At 36.6% G+C, this 18,994-nt stretch overlaps 1 protein-coding gene across 3 annotated transcripts in view; it reads right to left on the minus strand.

Annotated features, from left to right (window-relative positions):
• Positions 1 to 1,190: 1,190 nt before the first annotated feature.
• The window catches only part of MARCHF5 (membrane associated ring-CH-type finger 5), a 29,852-nt gene continuing 12,048 nt past the window's right edge, over positions 1,191 to 18,994 (minus strand). For 2 of the 3 annotated variants that reach the window (XM_080596493.1, XM_080596491.1), the window contains exons 2-6: positions 13,496 to 13,698; positions 8,685 to 8,815; positions 5,391 to 5,574; positions 4,776 to 4,942; positions 1,191 to 3,555 (exon numbers count right to left, since the gene is read on the minus strand). In XM_080596493.1, coding sequence (XP_080452619.1) covers positions 3,439 to 3,555; positions 4,776 to 4,942; positions 5,391 to 5,574; positions 8,685 to 8,815; positions 13,496 to 13,698 — 802 coding nt within the window. In that variant the 3' untranslated portion in view covers positions 1,191 to 3,438. The remainder of the gene's footprint in view (positions 3,556 to 4,775; positions 4,943 to 5,390; positions 5,575 to 8,684; positions 8,816 to 13,495; positions 13,699 to 18,994) is intronic. The other variant, XM_080596492.1, reaches the window with a different exon arrangement.

The following is an 18,994-nucleotide window of genomic DNA, read 5'->3' on the forward strand; positions in this document are numbered from 1 at the left end:
ATGACCTTTGTGTTGTACTGCTCCCAGTTATCTCCATCAGTTAAAAAAAATTAAATCAAGAAAACAACCATGCAAACAAAGGACTACTTATCTGCGGTTAAAAACTCTAAAAGGAAGCTAAACTACTCCAGGTATCTGGACCCTCAAACACCTACTCCACAAGCAGTTGTCCAAGTTCCACAGCATGAATTTAAAAAAAATAAAAATCAAAGGGGGAACCTCACAGCTGCCACTGTAAACATTATGCCACAGGAATTCTAGTCAGTGAATTGTATTCTCAGATGTTGGTAACTCTGTAGTCAACAACACCCCTGCACATCTTTTCATACAAGTACAGAACTGTTCTACATACTTCCCTGGAGACAGGTCTTAAATAGCAAGATTGTTGGGTCCCTCTCTGATAGTCAAGGGAGACCACTAGTTTTTGCAAAAACACTCCAGAAATTGAGGGAATTAATATTTCAAACCAGGCAACACAAGGAAACAGTTGCAAATAAAGCTTTTGCAAGGTAAAGAATGAAGGAAAAAAACATCATTCAAACCAAATACTGAAAAGTACAGTAGGGCCCCATCTGAATCTAAGAGTTTAAGATGGGAGGTAAAGGAGAAGAGGAGAAACGTTATGGGAAATGATATAATTCCCCATAATTATGGTTCAGTTCTTGCATAAATGTTGATGTAATAAAAGAGAAACGAAGTTCAAGATAAGAATGTACACTGAGAAATGCTAGATAACATTTAATACTCCTCCTCTGAAGGTAAGGGGACATAAATTAACCATTAGTGAAAAAAATACTTCCTGCAGCCAATATGATCTTTCTCAATGAAAAGGGATCAGTGTATTCCCCAAATAAACTCGGCACATCAGCCAACCCAGAGATATCCAGTAACTCCCAATCCCAGTTTTGTACTACCAGAGGCCCTTCATGTTGCAACGATTAGTTTGCTTCAGATGTTTGAGAAATGCATTCCCCTATGTCGTTAATTAATCACTAGAAGGGGGAAAGATATATAGTAAACTTCAGTATGAGCTTAATGACTCTAAGTAATTTTTCCTTTACCCCCAAGATATTTCTTTGGGCTATCAACTTAAATTTACTATATAAGTCTTTAGGAATGCATTAACACACAACATTTTCCATTCAGTAGTTTTGCTGTAGGCTTTTGTTCAACTGACAAAATACACTGGGGAGTGTAAAAAATATTTATTCAACCTAATTCAACATAACTATAATTTGCAATACCAAAAACAAGATTTACAACATAGTAACCAAAGTAATGACCATCTGCTACTCAGTTTAAATCATTTTATAATCCATACAGTATTTTTTGTAGTTATATTTTTTACAATAGTTTCAATTTTCAGTGAAGACAATGACCTTTCCCATAGAACAAGTTTCAACGCCACTAATTTGCATCATTCAATTCTTCATGAAACTTTAAAAAACAGTAATAAATTGTCTGGAAATATATACAGTGAAGACCACTGAAAAGCTGTTGTTTTCTCGAAATGAGGAATTCTGTAAGAAATATGTATTACATTGTTTCAAGACTATCTTACAGAAAGCAGCAACTTGCAGAGGTTGCTACTCCATTTAAAGTTCATATAAAAGTTAGCCCACTAAGACAAATATAATCAGCAGCCTTACAAGATGATAGTAATTCTTCAGTTACAGCAAGAATCTTGAAGTATTTGATATGGATTGAATATATAATTTTCAATACCTGTAGTTTTTTTGAATACTAGGTGGCCATTATATACATTTTTATACAGTTCTAAAATATTACATCTCAGTATTTAAGACAAATCATACTATAGAAAAGGTACCATATTTTGAATTTCTTTAAGATACATTATTGCAGTCAAATATGAAGTTCACTCTGCATTTACTTCGTTTCTGGTGAAAAGAAATATTTACTTATGAATACTTCCACTAAGTTTTTTTTAATCGTTTTCTTTTTTTTTAAACCTGCCTCCATGCATTTCATGTAGTATTATGAACAAGAAAGTAAACTGAGAAAAACAAATAATTTGTTGTAAAGAAAACTTCAGGTACTAAATCTAGGTTAGGTTTGGGATGAATATTAAATGGCCATACTACGTTTGTCAAAATTTAACTTTGCAAAACAGTTAATTTCTGTTGAAGTTTATAAATACATCAAATAACTGAAGTGCTAATGTCTCCCTCAGCAGGCTACTTCAAACATACTGTAACAGTAGAGCTTACTGTATAAATAAATTAACTTAGTTTATTACATGTTTAAGATTTATCCTTTGTTCTCTACAGAATGGGTTCAAGTTGTCTTAAACTGTCTAACCTGCTGGTATGTACTATACTCAAGTTAGGGACCCAAAGTGTAGTGTCACCCTCCACCAGCCTGTGTTCCTAGCTATCCTTCCACTACAGCTGGCTTGGGCAGAGAAGAGCCTAGTCCATATACAGGAACTGATGCGCGCACCACCCAGAACTGGAAGTTTAAACTGACAGCTTCCTTCTAAATGTGGCTTTAGTGTCCAATGTTTCCTCACATTTCTGCGATCCTTTTCACTTGTACAGATACTTACATAATCAAAAGGAACATGAGAACTAAACAACTGCTCTAATACTTAACTAGAAAATAAGCAGCTGAAATTCACTTCCTGTGTAATTATTTTACTGTGAAGGGGAAAAAACAGAAAAAAAACAAAAGCTATCCAGTACCAGTTACAAAACAGTAAAAAAAAAAAAAAAAAAAGGCCATGAGAAAGTGACACTAGGCACTGCAGAAGATACAACAGGACAGTAAAAATGATCAGCAATAAGAGTCACCTGGAAGCCATGCTAATTTTGGCAGCTAGTACTTAGGTGACTGAAGCTGACATAAAAGTCCTGCAAGGTTACCTGTCTTCTGCTGTCTCTGGCCAGCCATTTGAGTATTGCGCACTCCCTGTTTCACACAGCAAAAAAACAAGGAAATCTTTATTGACCGACGTCCCACAATTACTTCTCCTTAGTAATGACTCACATTTCTTTTTCTAAACAAAAAAAAGTCCCTTCATTGTGTGAAGTGCTGAAATGGACAATAGCCTGGGTAGGAAAACAGTAGAAAAGGCATCCGGATGAGGCCTACATTAACTACACAATTTAAAATGTTTTTATTCTGTAGCTGATGCTATTTTTCCCCTCCATTCAGCATATTGGCTGTTTCAGAACAACCTGTTTCAGAAGCCTGTTGCCCAAGAGAAATACCCAAAAATAATGAAAGCAAGTCACATTCTTAGGTTCAGTGGTTTCTGAAAAGATTTACCCTGCCACATGACAGTGCTTTATTATACTTAAAGAAAAAAAATAGGAGCAGCAACTTATCACAATTCTCCACTACTGTGCAATAATGATGGAACCAATACAACATGGAAACCTGTTCGGTGAGACTGTACGACATCAGAAGATCACAGCTTTATGCACCTTCTTGCTCAGGATAATTTAAGATTTTGCGGTGAGCTTGGCGCAAATACTGCTGCTGTTTGAAGTAAACCTTAAAAGCTCCTTTTATAGCAACAAAAGCAATTCCACCCTGAAATAAAAAGAGATACTGAACGTTGTAGGTTTTCAAAATCATATCATTGCAGGTTTTCAAAATCATATCATTGCAAATGCTCTTTGCAAAAAATTCTTGTTAAAGAAAGCTTGTTTTCCAACCAAATAGCATTTTCTTTTGAAGTTCAGCTAATTAGGACAATTTCAAATGATTATAACAGACAAAGTTTTCAGTCACAATGCAGTACTACAGAGGTTCAGGTTATATATAAGGGATTACAAACCAGACCTATAGATCCTTTTGAAAGCTCTTATTTCTTTGAGAGTTTGACAAGTATTCTAAAAGTCAAAATTATCCTATTTAAAGAACAAAGTAAAACAGATAGTTATCTGCTTTTCTCCCTTCTCTGAATATATTATAGATGGCACAAAGAACAATACCTTTCCATAATCGAGACTGTGAAAGACACCACTTGCCAAAGGCAAGCATGGGGTGAAATAAATGTTTTTTGCAAATTAGATTTATTTTTTAAGTTTTAACCTGTGTTCATCTCAATTCTTTAAAGTGAGAAGAGACATTAAGAAGCCTTTAGCCTGCATGACTGGTTGTAGTATTACTGTGTCTACCATATGGAAGACAGGTGCAAAAACACGTTAGAATTGGGGAAAAAAAGAGGTGACTGAAGTGATAGTTAAATCAACCAGGGATACCACTTTATGAAATTGTATCTGCTTCCTCTAAAAAGGAAGCAAAGCAGAGAGGTTATTCACAAAGAAAGATTGTTGTCCTCTCCTTTTTTTCCTACCTCCATTCAAGTTCTATGGAGAGTTTATCTTTCCCCTCTTATTAAAATAAATTAAAAATATTCTTAGAGTGAACAGAAGCTAATACGGAAAGGTTGGGAATGTAAACCCCAGTCTTCCCTTTCAGAACTTGTTCTTAGAAGATACTGGTTCCTCATCTTCATTATCACTCTTAATTACTGTTAAGAACTGCCTAGCACAGTAACAGATACAGGTTTCAGCCTTGACCAGGAGAGATTAGTTTCAGCCATAGGGGAAAAAGTCTTTCACACACGTGATGCTTGCCTACTGCTAAGACAGACAGCTTTAAAAGAAGAAAGCATATCTCTACCCTTAATCAAATGCCACTTTAAGTCCCAGCTCAATTCATGCTTTTTACTTTTCCTCCCCCTCCCCCTCAACACTCCACATTCCCATATTATAAATTATGAATCAAACAATACTGAATCTTACCAAGATTGTCCTTTGTAAATTTGAGTTAACACTGCTGAACATCAGCTTGCCAACTATCGTGGCAATAGTAGGGAAAACTAGAGCTCCACATAGAATACGTGTAGCAGAGACGTGATCGGCCAAAGGGTTGGCCTCTGCTGGAATACGAGGAACAGGGCACCCAATGCCTACAGGGGTGAGTAGGGAAAGAAAGGATTATGTACAGCCACTGCCTCAAACAGGACATAGAAGGAACCAGCCCTGCCCTCCCCCTTCTTCATCATAAATCTATAGCCCACCAACTTTGTTATTCAGTTCAGTTACCTGAGAACTAGCTTTCTTTTCAGTGAATATTCCATTTCAATTAAATGACTGTATTAATTTTTACTTTCAGAAATGAAGCCAAGATTTTCAGTAGCTTGTTTCATTACTAAGACCTTAACTGAAACCGTGTTCCTGCTCCTATTGGTCTTCCTTCCCCACTAAATACCATACAAACACAATCCAAATAAACTTGATATAACAGACGGAAGGTATGATCACCTTTAACTAAGAATGGCAAAAACTGACCTATCTCCATCTCCTAGAGAGGCAAACTCAAGCTTGGTATTTCCTTTTAAATTTATATCACGTTACCTGGAAATATGCTGTTCAAAATTTGTAGTTTATTAGAGTATTTGCGCCACAGTCTGAGCACATAGTCCTCCCAACGAATCATCTTGCCCAGTATTAGCATGACTGGAATAGTGGGAAGTCCAATCAAAAGAAATAAAGGATCCGCTCTCTCCATGACATCAAGACCTTCTTTGTGACCCACCACCTGGTAAATACATACATATATATTGCTTATCAAGCATAATGCAGGTGAGCAAGCTACTAGCCCTAGCTCACAAATCATTAATCTTGCAGAGACCTGAAATAAAAGTCCCTACCATCTTAAGAAAGGTTTCATGTGCATCTGTATTTGAGTAAAACCAGAAATATTTAAAAATACAAAAACAGAAAGCTTCCCAAAATGCATAGAACTGACCATTATTAGAATCATTACTTATGCAGTCAAATTGATTAGATGTTGCTTATGAAAGGATAAATTGATAGCCAAGTATTTCAGGACATTTTAAACAAAATGTTACTTAGGAATACCTTATGCAACAGAGATCACAGTATTAAAAGTTATTGCTTCCCTAGACAATTCAGTAAGAGGTACATTATTTTCCATTGTAGTGGAAATAGCTGCAAGTTTCACTTGTACCTTACTCAATTTTAAATATGGTTAATGCTATAATTTTAAAGAACAGTAATTACTGATGTGCCTAAACCATTCTTCTGACATAAGAAAAAAAACTTAGCCTTTGCAGCTTAAAACCTACAAATTACAACCGCAACAGAAGAGTACATGATATTTTTTGAAAGAATTTTTTTTTTTTAAATTAAGTGAATCTAACAGGGCTGAGAACAACAAAAAAAGGAACGCTCTTGAAGAGCTGCTGCCTGTGGGAAGTCCACTCAGGATCAGTTTGGGAGGGACACCATCCTGTGGGAGAGACCCCATGTGGAACAGGGGCAGAGTGTGACTGTGAAGGAGCAGCAGACATGAAGCATTAGGGACTGACCGCAGCCCCCGTTCCACTGCACTGCTTGGAGGGGAAGGAAGAAGAATGTGGACGGGGAGCGAGGTGTTTTTAGTGTCTCACTGCTCTCGTCTGTTAGCAACAGGCAATTACATTAAACTCCCTATGCTGAGTCTGTTTTACCCATTGTATCAATTAGTGAGGGATCTCCATGTCCTTATCCCAACCCGTGAGCCTTTTTTCTTATTATCTCCCTGTTTTTTTGAGGAAGAAAAGAGAAGGCAGCATGGTTGAGCTGAACTACTGACTTGTGTGCAACACCACACCTTGCTTTGAAAAGCATTCCATCTTATTCTTGTAGAACAGGAAGTTATATTATTTACCACAACTTCTAAAGATAGGCATAACCAGTATTGTTGCCACCAAAAGATTATTCCTTCAAAAAAATTCAGCATTTTTCTTCCAGCTATTTTTACTTTCTTTCACCCAAACTGTGATGTCTAATGTTTTCCTTCTCCTTAATAGACCTCATCCATGCTAAAAAGCCTCACTCTTATCTTTTTGCTTTAGATTACTAGTTCTGTTTTCAGTAACCCTGTACAATTTGTTACTAACTAGGCTTACACCTGAACTCACAATGTTAATCATCTGAAGCTTAACCTATAAAGAGCTTTTGTGCTTCTCTGGCCCTTCAACTGAAGAAAAAGGTCTGCAGTGCATCAGGACAGAAATTGTATTAAACCTATCAAATTTGGAGTAGGAAAGGAATGTAACAGTTCTCTCTTCTCCTAGTTTAATATCCTCCATTATAAGCAAAAATAAGTTATTCTTAGACAGCCTATCATCCGTATGATCAAAAAAACCATTAAACCAGAAGAAAAAAGCTAGTTCTTCAAACCCAAGATTTAACTAGCTGTCTGGATTACATTAGGTGTCAAGTTGTAACCATGTGATTGCTCAGCTAGACCCACAGCTTGCTATTGCTTAAGGCCAGAATCTCATTTCAAAAGCAAAACAATTACAGAAAGGAGTATTTATTTTTCCATTTAGTTATGTAGTTCTAGAGAAGCTACATAGATCATAAAAGTTCCTGTAGAAAAAGGCCCAGTGCAGCAGAGAGCAAGGAGATAAGGACTAGTACATTTCACTACATTACATTTTTATTAATATAGTTGCTTGCAGTGGCCCTGTAAGTGGCCTCCTTTGGAGGAGGTACTGAAAGTCATTTTGTGTAACTTTTATGCAGGCACTTGACAATGGTACCAGGGAGACCACATCAGCTCATTTGGGCTCCAGCTCAACTGGTTATCACATACATTTTTGCTACGAGGTCATGTACAAACAAAGGCAAAGAGTACACAGTCTTGAGATGGAGTAACTTGAATTGCATGGCAGTACCACACAGTTCAAGAAACAGTAGGTCCACATGACTTACATGGATAAGCACTAGGTTGTACATGTAAACTAAGCTACAATTGTGTACTGTAATATCTAAGCATACAGATGCATTTATTGTACAATCTACCTACAACTAAATTTCATCAGAAGTACTTCTATGCTTTCAGGCAAAACAAAGGTTATGGACTAGACACAGTAACTAAAATGGTAGCAAAGGTCCTGCCAGTTATACAATCTATGAAAACTTGTCTTGTAGCTGAACTAGGATAGCTGTGAACAATAGTTAATAGTCCAACACCTGTCAACATCATTTTTATGTTCAAGTAGCAAGGTCTCAAGAACAGAAGTAAGACAGTCTTTTCAATTAACTAGACGATCTGAATAATCAAAACATACTCTTAATCTGAAGTGGTCTGCATTTGTTGTGTATGCATCAATAGCATCATTCAGAGCATGCACATTTTCCTTTACATAACAAAAAAGAGTTAGGACTGAAAAATCCACCATGTCTCAGCCCTTTGAATGTTACCAGCAAAATTTTTTTTCTGCAGGTAAAGAAAAGATCATGCCTTTTCTAAAAGAAATAAAAAATAGGAGTTGCCTACTCATTACTAGTTGTCTGGCACTAATAGCACTTCTTTGATAATGGAAGTGGGTTCACCAGCCTGTCACAAGCAGGGCAGCGAGCAGCAGTAGTGAAGTTTCTTAGGTGTAGACTGTGAATCCAGTTTGAACAGGCGTACTTGGCTTGATCGAGTATGATCAGTTAAGAAGCAAAAAGCTTTCTAACAACCCATCCTAAATTTATTTGCTAACCACATTGAAAGTGATGAAAGCAGCTAAAGCGTATTTTAAGCTAATGAAAGAAAGGAGTTCTAATTTACTAACTTTTTATTTAAAAAGCCTTGCTTTTAAGACTGGTAAGATCTGTAAGATCTAGAAATAGGGAATAGATGTGTACCTGCATCACTGTCACAGCTCCATATGTAACTGCTGTCCAGTATATAGAGCCCACCATTATTCCAGCTGCAGCAAACGGACATGCCTTTGAGATCAGACGATCTGCAAGATCCAAAACGTAAACAACGGGACCTATGACAGAGGAAAAGTAAGATTTCAAGATCTATGTATAAGCATACTGAAGAAAGCTCTCAGCGTCTATCACTGACAAGAAAGCTCAAACTAAGCAAAACATGAATCTGACATCCCACACGTGCTACTTATGAGAACATACAGGTAAAAAGCTACTTAGCTAAGCTTGCAATTTATTTCTACCTACCATTTCATTCATAGCAACATCTTCCGAGAGATAAATACACTCCTTACAGCACTAATTTACACTGCTAGAATTGACTTAGCTCCCTTTGCGCATGTTGAATCAGAATCATTTTTTGTAGAAATCATTTTAGTCTTAGCGGCTTTTTTGCTAGATATTTTAGTTTTCAAAAATGAAAAACTACCAGTCAGTCAAAGTGTACTCCCTAGGTGAAGCTGTCAAAGATCAGCATAAGAATGTTGTCACTAAACTTCATCCTGCTCCACAGCAAGAAATAGCAGCCAATATAAAAGATTCCTTCCACTGGAAAAGAGTTGGATTGCATTCATTGCATTCAGTATTTAACAAGACGACCTCTCAAATATTGGAGGAAAAAAACTTCTTCCTAGGTTATTTAGTGCCTTTGGCAACAATGCACAAATAGAGTTCGTTTCGTTCATGAACAGCTGCACTTCCCAGACTTGCACAGAGCAATGTATTACCCTGACTAACTTTGATGAGATAAGCTGGGGGCATGCTCACAGCTTTTCTTTCTAAGACTGCATGAGAACCAGCAAAGCAAAAGCCAAAAGTTGAAGAGTCAGAAAGGTATGTGTGGAAGCGAAAAACATTGTCACGATGGTCACATTCCACGCTTCTTTTGTATTTGTCAAACTTATCAGCATCATCAGAAAAGTACTATTTTCATTTCATGTTTTAAAACAAGCACTTTAGGATATATTATATACCTTGTCAGAAAGTAAACATAGCTGTTGACTACTTGTGCACACTTTTCACTGTTCTGTGGACATGATTCTACAGAAAGACTTCCTCCTCCAGGTCATACACATTATTTTTTCCTGTTAGATCCCTTCTGCTTTTATTTTTTGCATACTATTTGTACAGCAGTAGCATCCAGAGACTTTATACAAGGACTGCAACTTTTTTTTTTAAAACTGTGCAAATGTTATACTCGAGACCTGCAATTTAAACACAATCTAGCTTATATGCAGGCATGGCAGAAGTAATTGTAAATATGGCTAAGTTATGTATCTGTCCAGTAGGCAGTGCTGAGTAACTAACTTGGGCAGAACTGTGTTTATTTAACTTGTTAATCCAGTTCTGCTGGAGCCTCACGTCTTTATCCTACTACTCATGTACTTTAAATTAGTTACCTTTGTGTGCATCTTCTAGTAGAACATGTGTTCTTTTAGTAAAAAAGCTCTAGTTTTAAGGGCTGGAAGCGTCTTCCCTTGTGGCTTGTAAGACAAAACACCTCACCAGCACACTGCTTCAAATACACCGACCGATGTAAATTAGTTCTTAAGTAGCTGACAAAGTGTAATTACAGAGAGAATTTATTCTCAAGCCAAGCAATCTGTTGTTGAATAGGTATCAAAATTAAAGTGTTTTTGAAGTAGGAACACTTGACTTAAAATATAGAGATATCAAACAAGCAGTTCAATTGTATTAACAGTTATGTTTAATTTTCCGGACTTAAAAGATTGCTGGGCTATCTATCAATGTATTGAAGTAGCAACAAGGCCATAACTACAAATACTAAATACACAGTAGTTGACACATCTTGACTGCTTCCCACAGTCTCTGAAAAAGCTGGGTTGCACTATTCCGAAAGCTTATATTATTTTGAAGGAGGTGAAGACATGAGACTCATATTGAGTGAGTCTTAAAGGGCAACACAAAGCACTGAAGCTTGCCTTATACATCCTGGCAAAGTGGTAGAGCAACAACAGAAGTCTAAGAAAAATATTAACAAATTGCACCTACTAATCCTAATCATGAAAGGAAGTCATGATTACATAATTACTACATAATTAGGTATAGAAGTTTGAGAAGAGACTGGAAAAAATTGTTCCTATACATACATGTTTTAGTTGGCCCTTCAGGGAAAAAGTAGCAAGAAAAAGGCAAACACAATCTTTTAGGATGGTGTTAGGGAAGTAGAAATTTAAGAATACTTTTGTATTTTGTACTTTCTTCTTTAATGTGTATGTCAGTGATTTTCAGTGTGGTAAAAACAATCGTGTTTTAACAGCATTTTTTCTGCCAGGATTGGTTTTCTTGTTATTAAGCTGAAATAATTATCTAAAAAGATATATAGGTTTTAAGCAGGTTTTTTTTTTTTTGGAAGAGGAAGCAATATTTTCTTATGTAATTAAAAAAACTATGTAATTAAAAAAACACCTATTAAGAACATGATTATTACCGATCTCTAAAAACAGTATGCACTATTAAATTTTAATTGGAATTATAACATAAAGATACCTCACTAAGAGGGGGGTCGTTTTGATTTGGTAAATACATTAGACTTACACTGTTACTTATAAAGATAATAGCTAATGTTTAAATTCATATATATGTCAATTATATTACCTTTAAAAAAAAAAAAGCTGTGTTAGGTGCCTTTCACAGGCACCTATTTTCAGAAATGTTTCCAGCAGTACGTTAGAGAAGTCTTAATGTAAGTAAGCTTTTGAACCATGATACCTCGTGGAAACTTGATTATTTGCAACATCTTACCTACTCTAGCAACCTTCGTCTTCAAATGCTATGGCACAGAGAGGGGGCTACTGGCAAGACTGCAGGAAAACATCTTACTGTCCTAACTCTGCCTGATGTGACCTTGACTGACTTATAGTTGAGTTGTGATATAACAGTTCTGGGTTACTAAAAAGAGCTACAAAAAGGGCACAACTGTCTCACTTGCTTAAGGACTTGAGCTCATAACTGAGCATGGATGAACCCAAAAGTCATTCTCCTGTTCTGCTACAAACTTGTGTGACAGCACGTAAGACATCTGAAATTTTATGCCCCTTTCATCTTTACCATGAAAAAAGCTGATATTGTGAGGGGAAAATATATCAAAAGATTCCAAGAAACCTGCATGCAAGAGCTGAACAGTCTCATAGAAGGATTTCAGGCCAGCTTTATCAGAAGTAGAAATGTTAGTATTTAGGAATCTTAGCTCTCAAATAAAGCAAGTATGCCACAAATTACCAGAACAAATGAAAATGCCTGTTTGTGTACACATCTTCTACAAGCTACAGTTGTTTCCTCTCACGCCCGTTACCAAAATACAATGTGAACGCATCTCATATAAACTTCATGCACCTCACATACACAGCTTCAAGTTTTGTGGCACACTTTCAGTGTCCAGAGATAAAATCCCCCTTTACCCTCCCCCAAGGTACTGCTAATTTATCATCACTTGATGTCTTCCCTACCATGAAGATTGATTCCTCTCTACCTTACCCTTATTAGCAAAGCTGACTTGGGGACTGATATAAGAATAACATGGTAGTAAGTTATCATGCTGTTTTATGTTTTCTTGTATATCACCAATATTTTCCTTCCCCTTGGCAATGTGTCAGTAATCAAAAGTTTCCTTGCACCTTAATTTTTTCAACCCTTATACTAACAGAAAAGAGGTCCTATCCCTAGAAACTGACAATGCAAGCCATTTTCAGTTGTTTCATTACAGAAATAAAATCCTATAAAGTCTTACTTAAAAATCCTCTAAGTGACTAAGACACATGCTATAACAGCGTTTAACAAGCTGTTATACTTTTGATCAAAATTGAAGTTTCCAGCTGCTATAGTAATGGAAAGACAACAGCAAAATATAAAATTGACTGGAACAGCATTACTGTTGAATATGAACTGCCCTGTTCATCTTAGCCCCACATTAAACATGAAACATAGTAAAGGACACTGCGTGTGACAACAATAATTATTTGTGTATTTCTGTGTGTGGGAAAGGAGAATCAAATTACTGTATCAATTACTCAGGGCAACATGCCCTGCTCAATATACCTTGTATAGCATATGGGCAAAAGGGGGTCCACTGGAATAAAAAAGCAACAACTGTTATTTTAACTATTTGTACCATATTGTGGCAGAGTCCTACTTAGCTACTCAGGTGAGTAGACTCTAGAAGACTATCTCCAACTTTTTTTTTTCACCTTGACAAACAGAGCCACAGCAGTGCCCAGCAACCAAATACAGATATTCTGCCTCTTGAGTACAGAGGCAACATGCACTCAGGAATACTTCCCAAACAAAGTAAAAATGTTTTTCAGGTAATGCAACAGGCTGCCCAGTAAGGTTTCTTCTTACGGATTTCCTTTTATAACCGCTTCTCTGCATGCTGAGAAAAAAGGGGGAATGTGTTTATGTACTAATACGGCAATTGGTGAAGGAAGTCCCCACTCTGCTCAACAAGGGGGAAAGAAATCACATTAACCATACACTAATTATAGGTAAATCACCTGTAAGACTTACTAATATACTTAAGTTGAACATATCCAAAATTTGCAGGAGATATTTAACTAAGCCATCAAATATGACGTAAGCATAATACAATGTTTCTTGTCTGGAAAATGGACTAGAGAAGTTTCCAATAGAACTGACTCTGAGCATAAAAAGGCAAAAAATTAAGAACAACATGCAGAAACAACCAATTATATATGTTTAAATTTAAATGATGTATGTCTTACCTAGCTTTGGAAATACTATTAAATATTCTGCATTGCACTGAGGACAAGCAACTCTAGCAGTACTGTTTCCTCTTTGCTTTTCATCCACCCAGCGCTGTAGACAAGTCTGATGAACCCATTTCGTGGAGCCCCTGCACCTGCAAGGTCTCACCCACTCTGCTGTCCGATCATCCTCATCGGTAGCAAAACAAACCCAGCAGCTTCTGAAATTACAGGAAGGAAAAAAAAAAGATTTTTGCTACTTTTAAGTGCTTAAACTTTCACATGCATTTTTAGAAAGTGTGCACCTAGAAATGATTTCTGTTGCTTCACGCTTAATCACTAAAAATGCAGGTATTTTGTACCACAGACTTGTTCTGGTATTAACATAATATTAGACAGCTAGGTAGATGCTTAATACATTCTGAATTACTAATTCATCTTTTGGATCATTTATAACTTAAAAAGCACTGAGACTGTAGTCCAACCTCTATTTTTAATTGTATTATCATTATCTCCTTCCATACAAAACATTTTGTAAGTTTTAAAATTAAAAATGCAAAATCTGTACAGTAGTCTGTTACCTGGGAAACTTAAATCCAATGCACTTCCATGACAAAACTCACAGAAATGATAAAATGTAACAAACCTGAAAAAAATTGTACCGAATTCCTTTATCTTATAAAAAAAATTTGTTTTGATACATTGGATAATATAAATTACAAAGTCAACACTACTACGACATCAACACTACTACAACACTAGAGAAGGAAAGGTCTGCTGTCTGAAGAGTTACCTGGATATACAATTAGTATGTTTCAATACTTCAAGCTTCAAGTTAGAAGCTGACGAAATTTAAGCAAGGAAAAAACGTCTAACAATTTCCTTTTAAAATCTCACTATTTTGGGTAGCATTCTGTTTGTTAACTAGAACAGTTTTCCTACAGAATAGTCATGTTTTGTTTACAGGAATAGCTGGGCCTGCAAACTATTTCCAAGAGCTTCTTTTAAAGCATTGAATCTTTTTTTATTTTATTATTTATAGTAGTGGAAATATACTGAAATTAAGCTGCAAGTGTCTAAGAGGATAGTGTAACTTGTAGCACTTATAACTGGCAAACGTGAAAGAATGCAATTTAAGATGTAGATTCCAGGGAAGACTGCACAAAAAGGAATTTCAATATTGAACAGTAACATCAGTAAAACTAATGTAACTGATCTGTCCACATATGCAGTTTTAAGTATAGAGCATACTACAGTAGGTGCAGATGCAAGTTCCCTGACATTTCTGCTCTGAAACCAGAACTGCATCAGTGCACATTCATGAAGACTGCTCAGTTTGAAGACTGACATCCTACATCAAAACTACAACTTGTTTCATTCATCCTAATGGGAAAGTAAATGTGAAGTCTGACTTGGCTTCTTCCTGCCCTTCCCCGCACCACCTGTTTAAACCAGAGTCCTTATGTTATGCCCTCATGTAACACAATCCACCTGTTTATCTTCCTGGTGGCTCGAAGTACCTATGGCAGCCTAAATGGCATTAGCCTTCCAGAACAGGAGGAAAGACAGACAAGCCCTACGTTAGTAAGAGTCTAGATGAAAAAGCTGCAACCACTACAAAGACATGACAGTATTACCAAGCATCACAGATATTCTGGTTCATTGCACTTGATCAAGGAGTTCTTAAAGAACTCCAGTTCTTATGTTTAACTGTTGTGCTTTTTTTTTTTTAAAACACCAAGAAAACCCTTGTTTATTGTAAAAACAAACAATACAAAGTGACTTGTAGCATAGTTCATCTTCCACAGTTTTATTCTTTGCTCTGTTAATAGGTAAAGTTTCACTCACTCACTCCACATCCTATTTAAGTCTACATTTGTAACTTAGATTTTTGTTTCTCAGCTAGGAGCTTTACAACAGAGCTACTTAGGGCTGTAGGTGCCAGTGAGGCGAGATGCCACCAAGCCACAGAAGTTTGAAGTGTATTCAAATAAGAGATTTCAGCGTGAAAGTAATCTTGTTGCGCTTCAGTTTTAACCAGTGAATTTGTCCATGAGTGCCCTGTAGATTAAGTTCTATTCAAGTTTTCTGTTTATGTTAATACAAAAATCTGCACCATCTCCTTAATTGCTTCATCCAATTTCTTGCCAGGCAATCATATCTGAAAAACTGGAAGACCCATGAAAAGAATAACAAAGTCCTTTACAGACTTAAGTCGATAGCACGTCATGAATAATGAACAGTAAATTCCTTGTATTTTTGTCATCAGTTTTATCTCTTTCCATTGACAGCAGCTGTAGCAGAAAGAGCTAAATAAAACCATCTCAAAACAAGCAGCTCAGCTCTTGCCAGATTTTCCATTTTCTTGTACTGAATAAAATATGACCTTGATTCTCGCTACTGAATGAGGTTGCTACTCAGATAACCTGAAACAGAAAAGGCTGACAAGGCAGAACAAAGCATTGTTTCTGATAGAAACTCAAACCTTTTTTCCTTGATGACTTTCTACAGAGCCAAATCAATACTACTAATGTATTTTTCCACACTTCCTTGGCTAAAAAAAAAAAAAAGCACACCACATACAAAAAGCCAGCCAGTAATTTCACTTTGAATATAAGATTACAAATGCCTTTTAGATTCAGCTCCCCATTATCTAAAGCTGCCCAGTGTCAAAAATTCTATTCCGAATGAGAATAACTCACTCACTGTGTCCGTTTCATTCTCCAAAGATAAACTCCCTTCAGGAGACTGCGCATGTCAAGAGCAAGCACATAGATAGAAAGCTGTGCTAAAGACCTGCGAGCCTGCACTCCAAATGTTGTACGAGTAATTGGGAAATCCAGGGCCTGCCTAAAAAGAGGTTTCTCCAACCCATCAGTTCATTGCTAAGGAAGCCATTCTCCTTGAAGCTATAGCTCCACCGCCCCAGTAAGATCCTGCAGAAGAACAGGCATACCTACAGGCAGACTGCTCCCTGTTTTATTGGGTTATATTCCTTCTAAAGGTTACTTTCTTATTCAAATCAGCCTTAAATAGCAGGAAGGAGAGGCTCTAATTCATGTTACTGAAATCAAATTTGCCAGTCTGTGAGAGCTGAATTAGTCATGACACAGCTTTGTTTTCAGGCAGGCGTGACTGTGTAAGCAATACAAAAAGTAATTTCAGAGCAATATGTTAGTTGTATACTACCAGTTAGAAGCTCTCAAAAATCTTTAAGGCCCCATAAGCCCAGTGGACATTCCTGGGTCCCCAACACTTAATGGAAAGAGGGCTTGTGAGACTGGGACAGCACAGCTGTTTATAGCCTGGTTCCAAGTATTTGGTGCTGCAAGCCTTGGAATTTTTCCCTAACGTTCAGTGGCATACACATAGGACCTGCAAGTAAAAGCAGAAAACGAAGAAAATTGTCCTAGGACTTTTAGCAGGACTTAACACTTACCATGAGCTAGAAAGCATTTTCCTCCCATTACAGATCCTTCATAAAATACAAGAAATCTCTAAGAATTTTTTTTTATTCCTCCCACGTTATAAAGCATATCACTTTTCCTCAAAGAAGCTAAGATTTGCTTTTATCTTGATATCAGAGTAAAGCATCCTTATTCTGCTAAGCAGTAAGTGCCTGAATGCCTCATCACAATTGAATTTCACATCCAAAAAGAGTGAAAAGGCTGAAACACATCTCATAACAATGGCAGCACAATGAATCAATGCGTACAGACCTATGTATCACATTGGGAGAAGTTGGTTAGCAGAGGAAGACTACAGCAGGATTAGACAGAGCACCACTATTTCCCCAGGCCTCACAGCACTTCATCTTCAACCCAAGTTCTGTCTATCAAACTCCAGAAGTCCTTACAGTGTCCTAAGAAACGATAGGGTGTAATGCTGAGAAAGATCTAGAAACAATAGTAACTAACCTTTACTGCAGAAGTAGTACTTTTGTCAAAAACAGCAGGGAAAGTTGAAATAAAGAATATCAAGCTAACGTTGGCATTAACATATGGCCACACAACCAGTATCCATATAAAGGCCCTGACTTCCTCTAATCATTGAACAGCATTGTTTAAACTGAGTTCTAAAAAGCTTTTTAAGAAGTCCACAGATGACTAAAACCTAATAAGCAGTCAATCAAATGCATAAAAGCAAAACAAAGTAATTAGCTAGAAAGTGTACCAGAAAGATCTAGTGATTACCAGAAGTTCAACTTAAATTTATTTATATGCTCTCAATTATAGCTCCAATTAAGGAGAAATATTTTACACTTGAGTTAACCGCACTATATAAAGGCAGAGATACAAGTAAAGGACAGTTCACAGAATCCTGCTGGCAACTTTCTAGCTTGTGGATAAAATTAAACCTTGGACTGCCAGCCACCACCTATTGTGCTTGGATCGTGCCTTACAAGGCTTTACGGCCTTTGCTTCCATCCAACCTTCAACATGAAACTCCCCACAGATGTAGTTATCATACATTTAAGCACTTCCAAGCTCTCATTGGGTTTTAGTCCCTAATTTATCAATCAAAGAACCTAAACTAATGGTAAAAAAAATACTTCTAATTCAGGACAAATTAAACTGCTGCAACCAGTTACTCAAGCCTATGCCTTTTGTAAAGACTTCAAAATTCAATTATCTTAAAGGCTTTATTTAATATTACCGTACTATTTCACTTTCTCCAAAGGAAAATTTGAGAAATTAGCAAGGCTCAGTGGCCTTGCTGTGGGTCTCTACATACACAGAGAACTTTACTGTTATAAACATTTGTTTTATTTAAGGGGAGATGGAAAACAGGGCCCACCTAAAAATGTGCAAAGGGTAAATCAGGCAACACCATTACTCATGTAATAAGCACCTTATTACTGAAATATTTTTACTCATTAAGCTGACATTATATTTTAGCAGTGTGGCATACACCTCTAGCAATCTAGGACACTAAGCAACTGCTAGGGGGCAGTAACACTTGATTCTTACCATGAGACTGAAGAAGAAAAAGTGACTAAAACCAAATGGGGGAAAAAAAAAACATGCACACAAATTACTTCCAAAACTGAAAAATGGGTTGAATATTATTCAAGTGGGAAGGCTTAACACGTGGTCAAGTGTACACAGCATGTACTGAAGAATTTTAATAGCATTAAGTCAATGCCTTAAACATCTGAGATTCTTATAATACAGATAGCATACTACAGGGAAAAACATTCTTAGCGTTGTTTGACAAAGCCAGCAATGATGATGAACCTAGAGAGTAAAAACTAACAGTAATATGTAATATTGCTAATGTAATAGTACCACTGTAATAACAGTAATATGAAACATCTAGCAAGTTATGTTTTAGATGGCTATATACAAATACTTCCTTCATGTTCCTTTAAGCATCTTAACCACGTATGAATTGCCTGTAGTGCTCACACCACTGTATGGCAGAATGTCTGAACACTCCTCTGAGGAGGAAAACGAAAAAAACAGGAGAAATTGTTTCATGTCTCAGCTTCTCTCAGCACCTAACTGCAAAGCATAA

The sequence above is a fragment of the Anser brachyrhynchus genome (genome assembly GCF_964034855.1).
Source record: "Anser brachyrhynchus genome assembly, chromosome: 6".
Classification (NCBI taxonomy): domain Eukaryota; kingdom Metazoa; phylum Chordata; class Aves; order Anseriformes; family Anatidae; genus Anser; species Anser brachyrhynchus.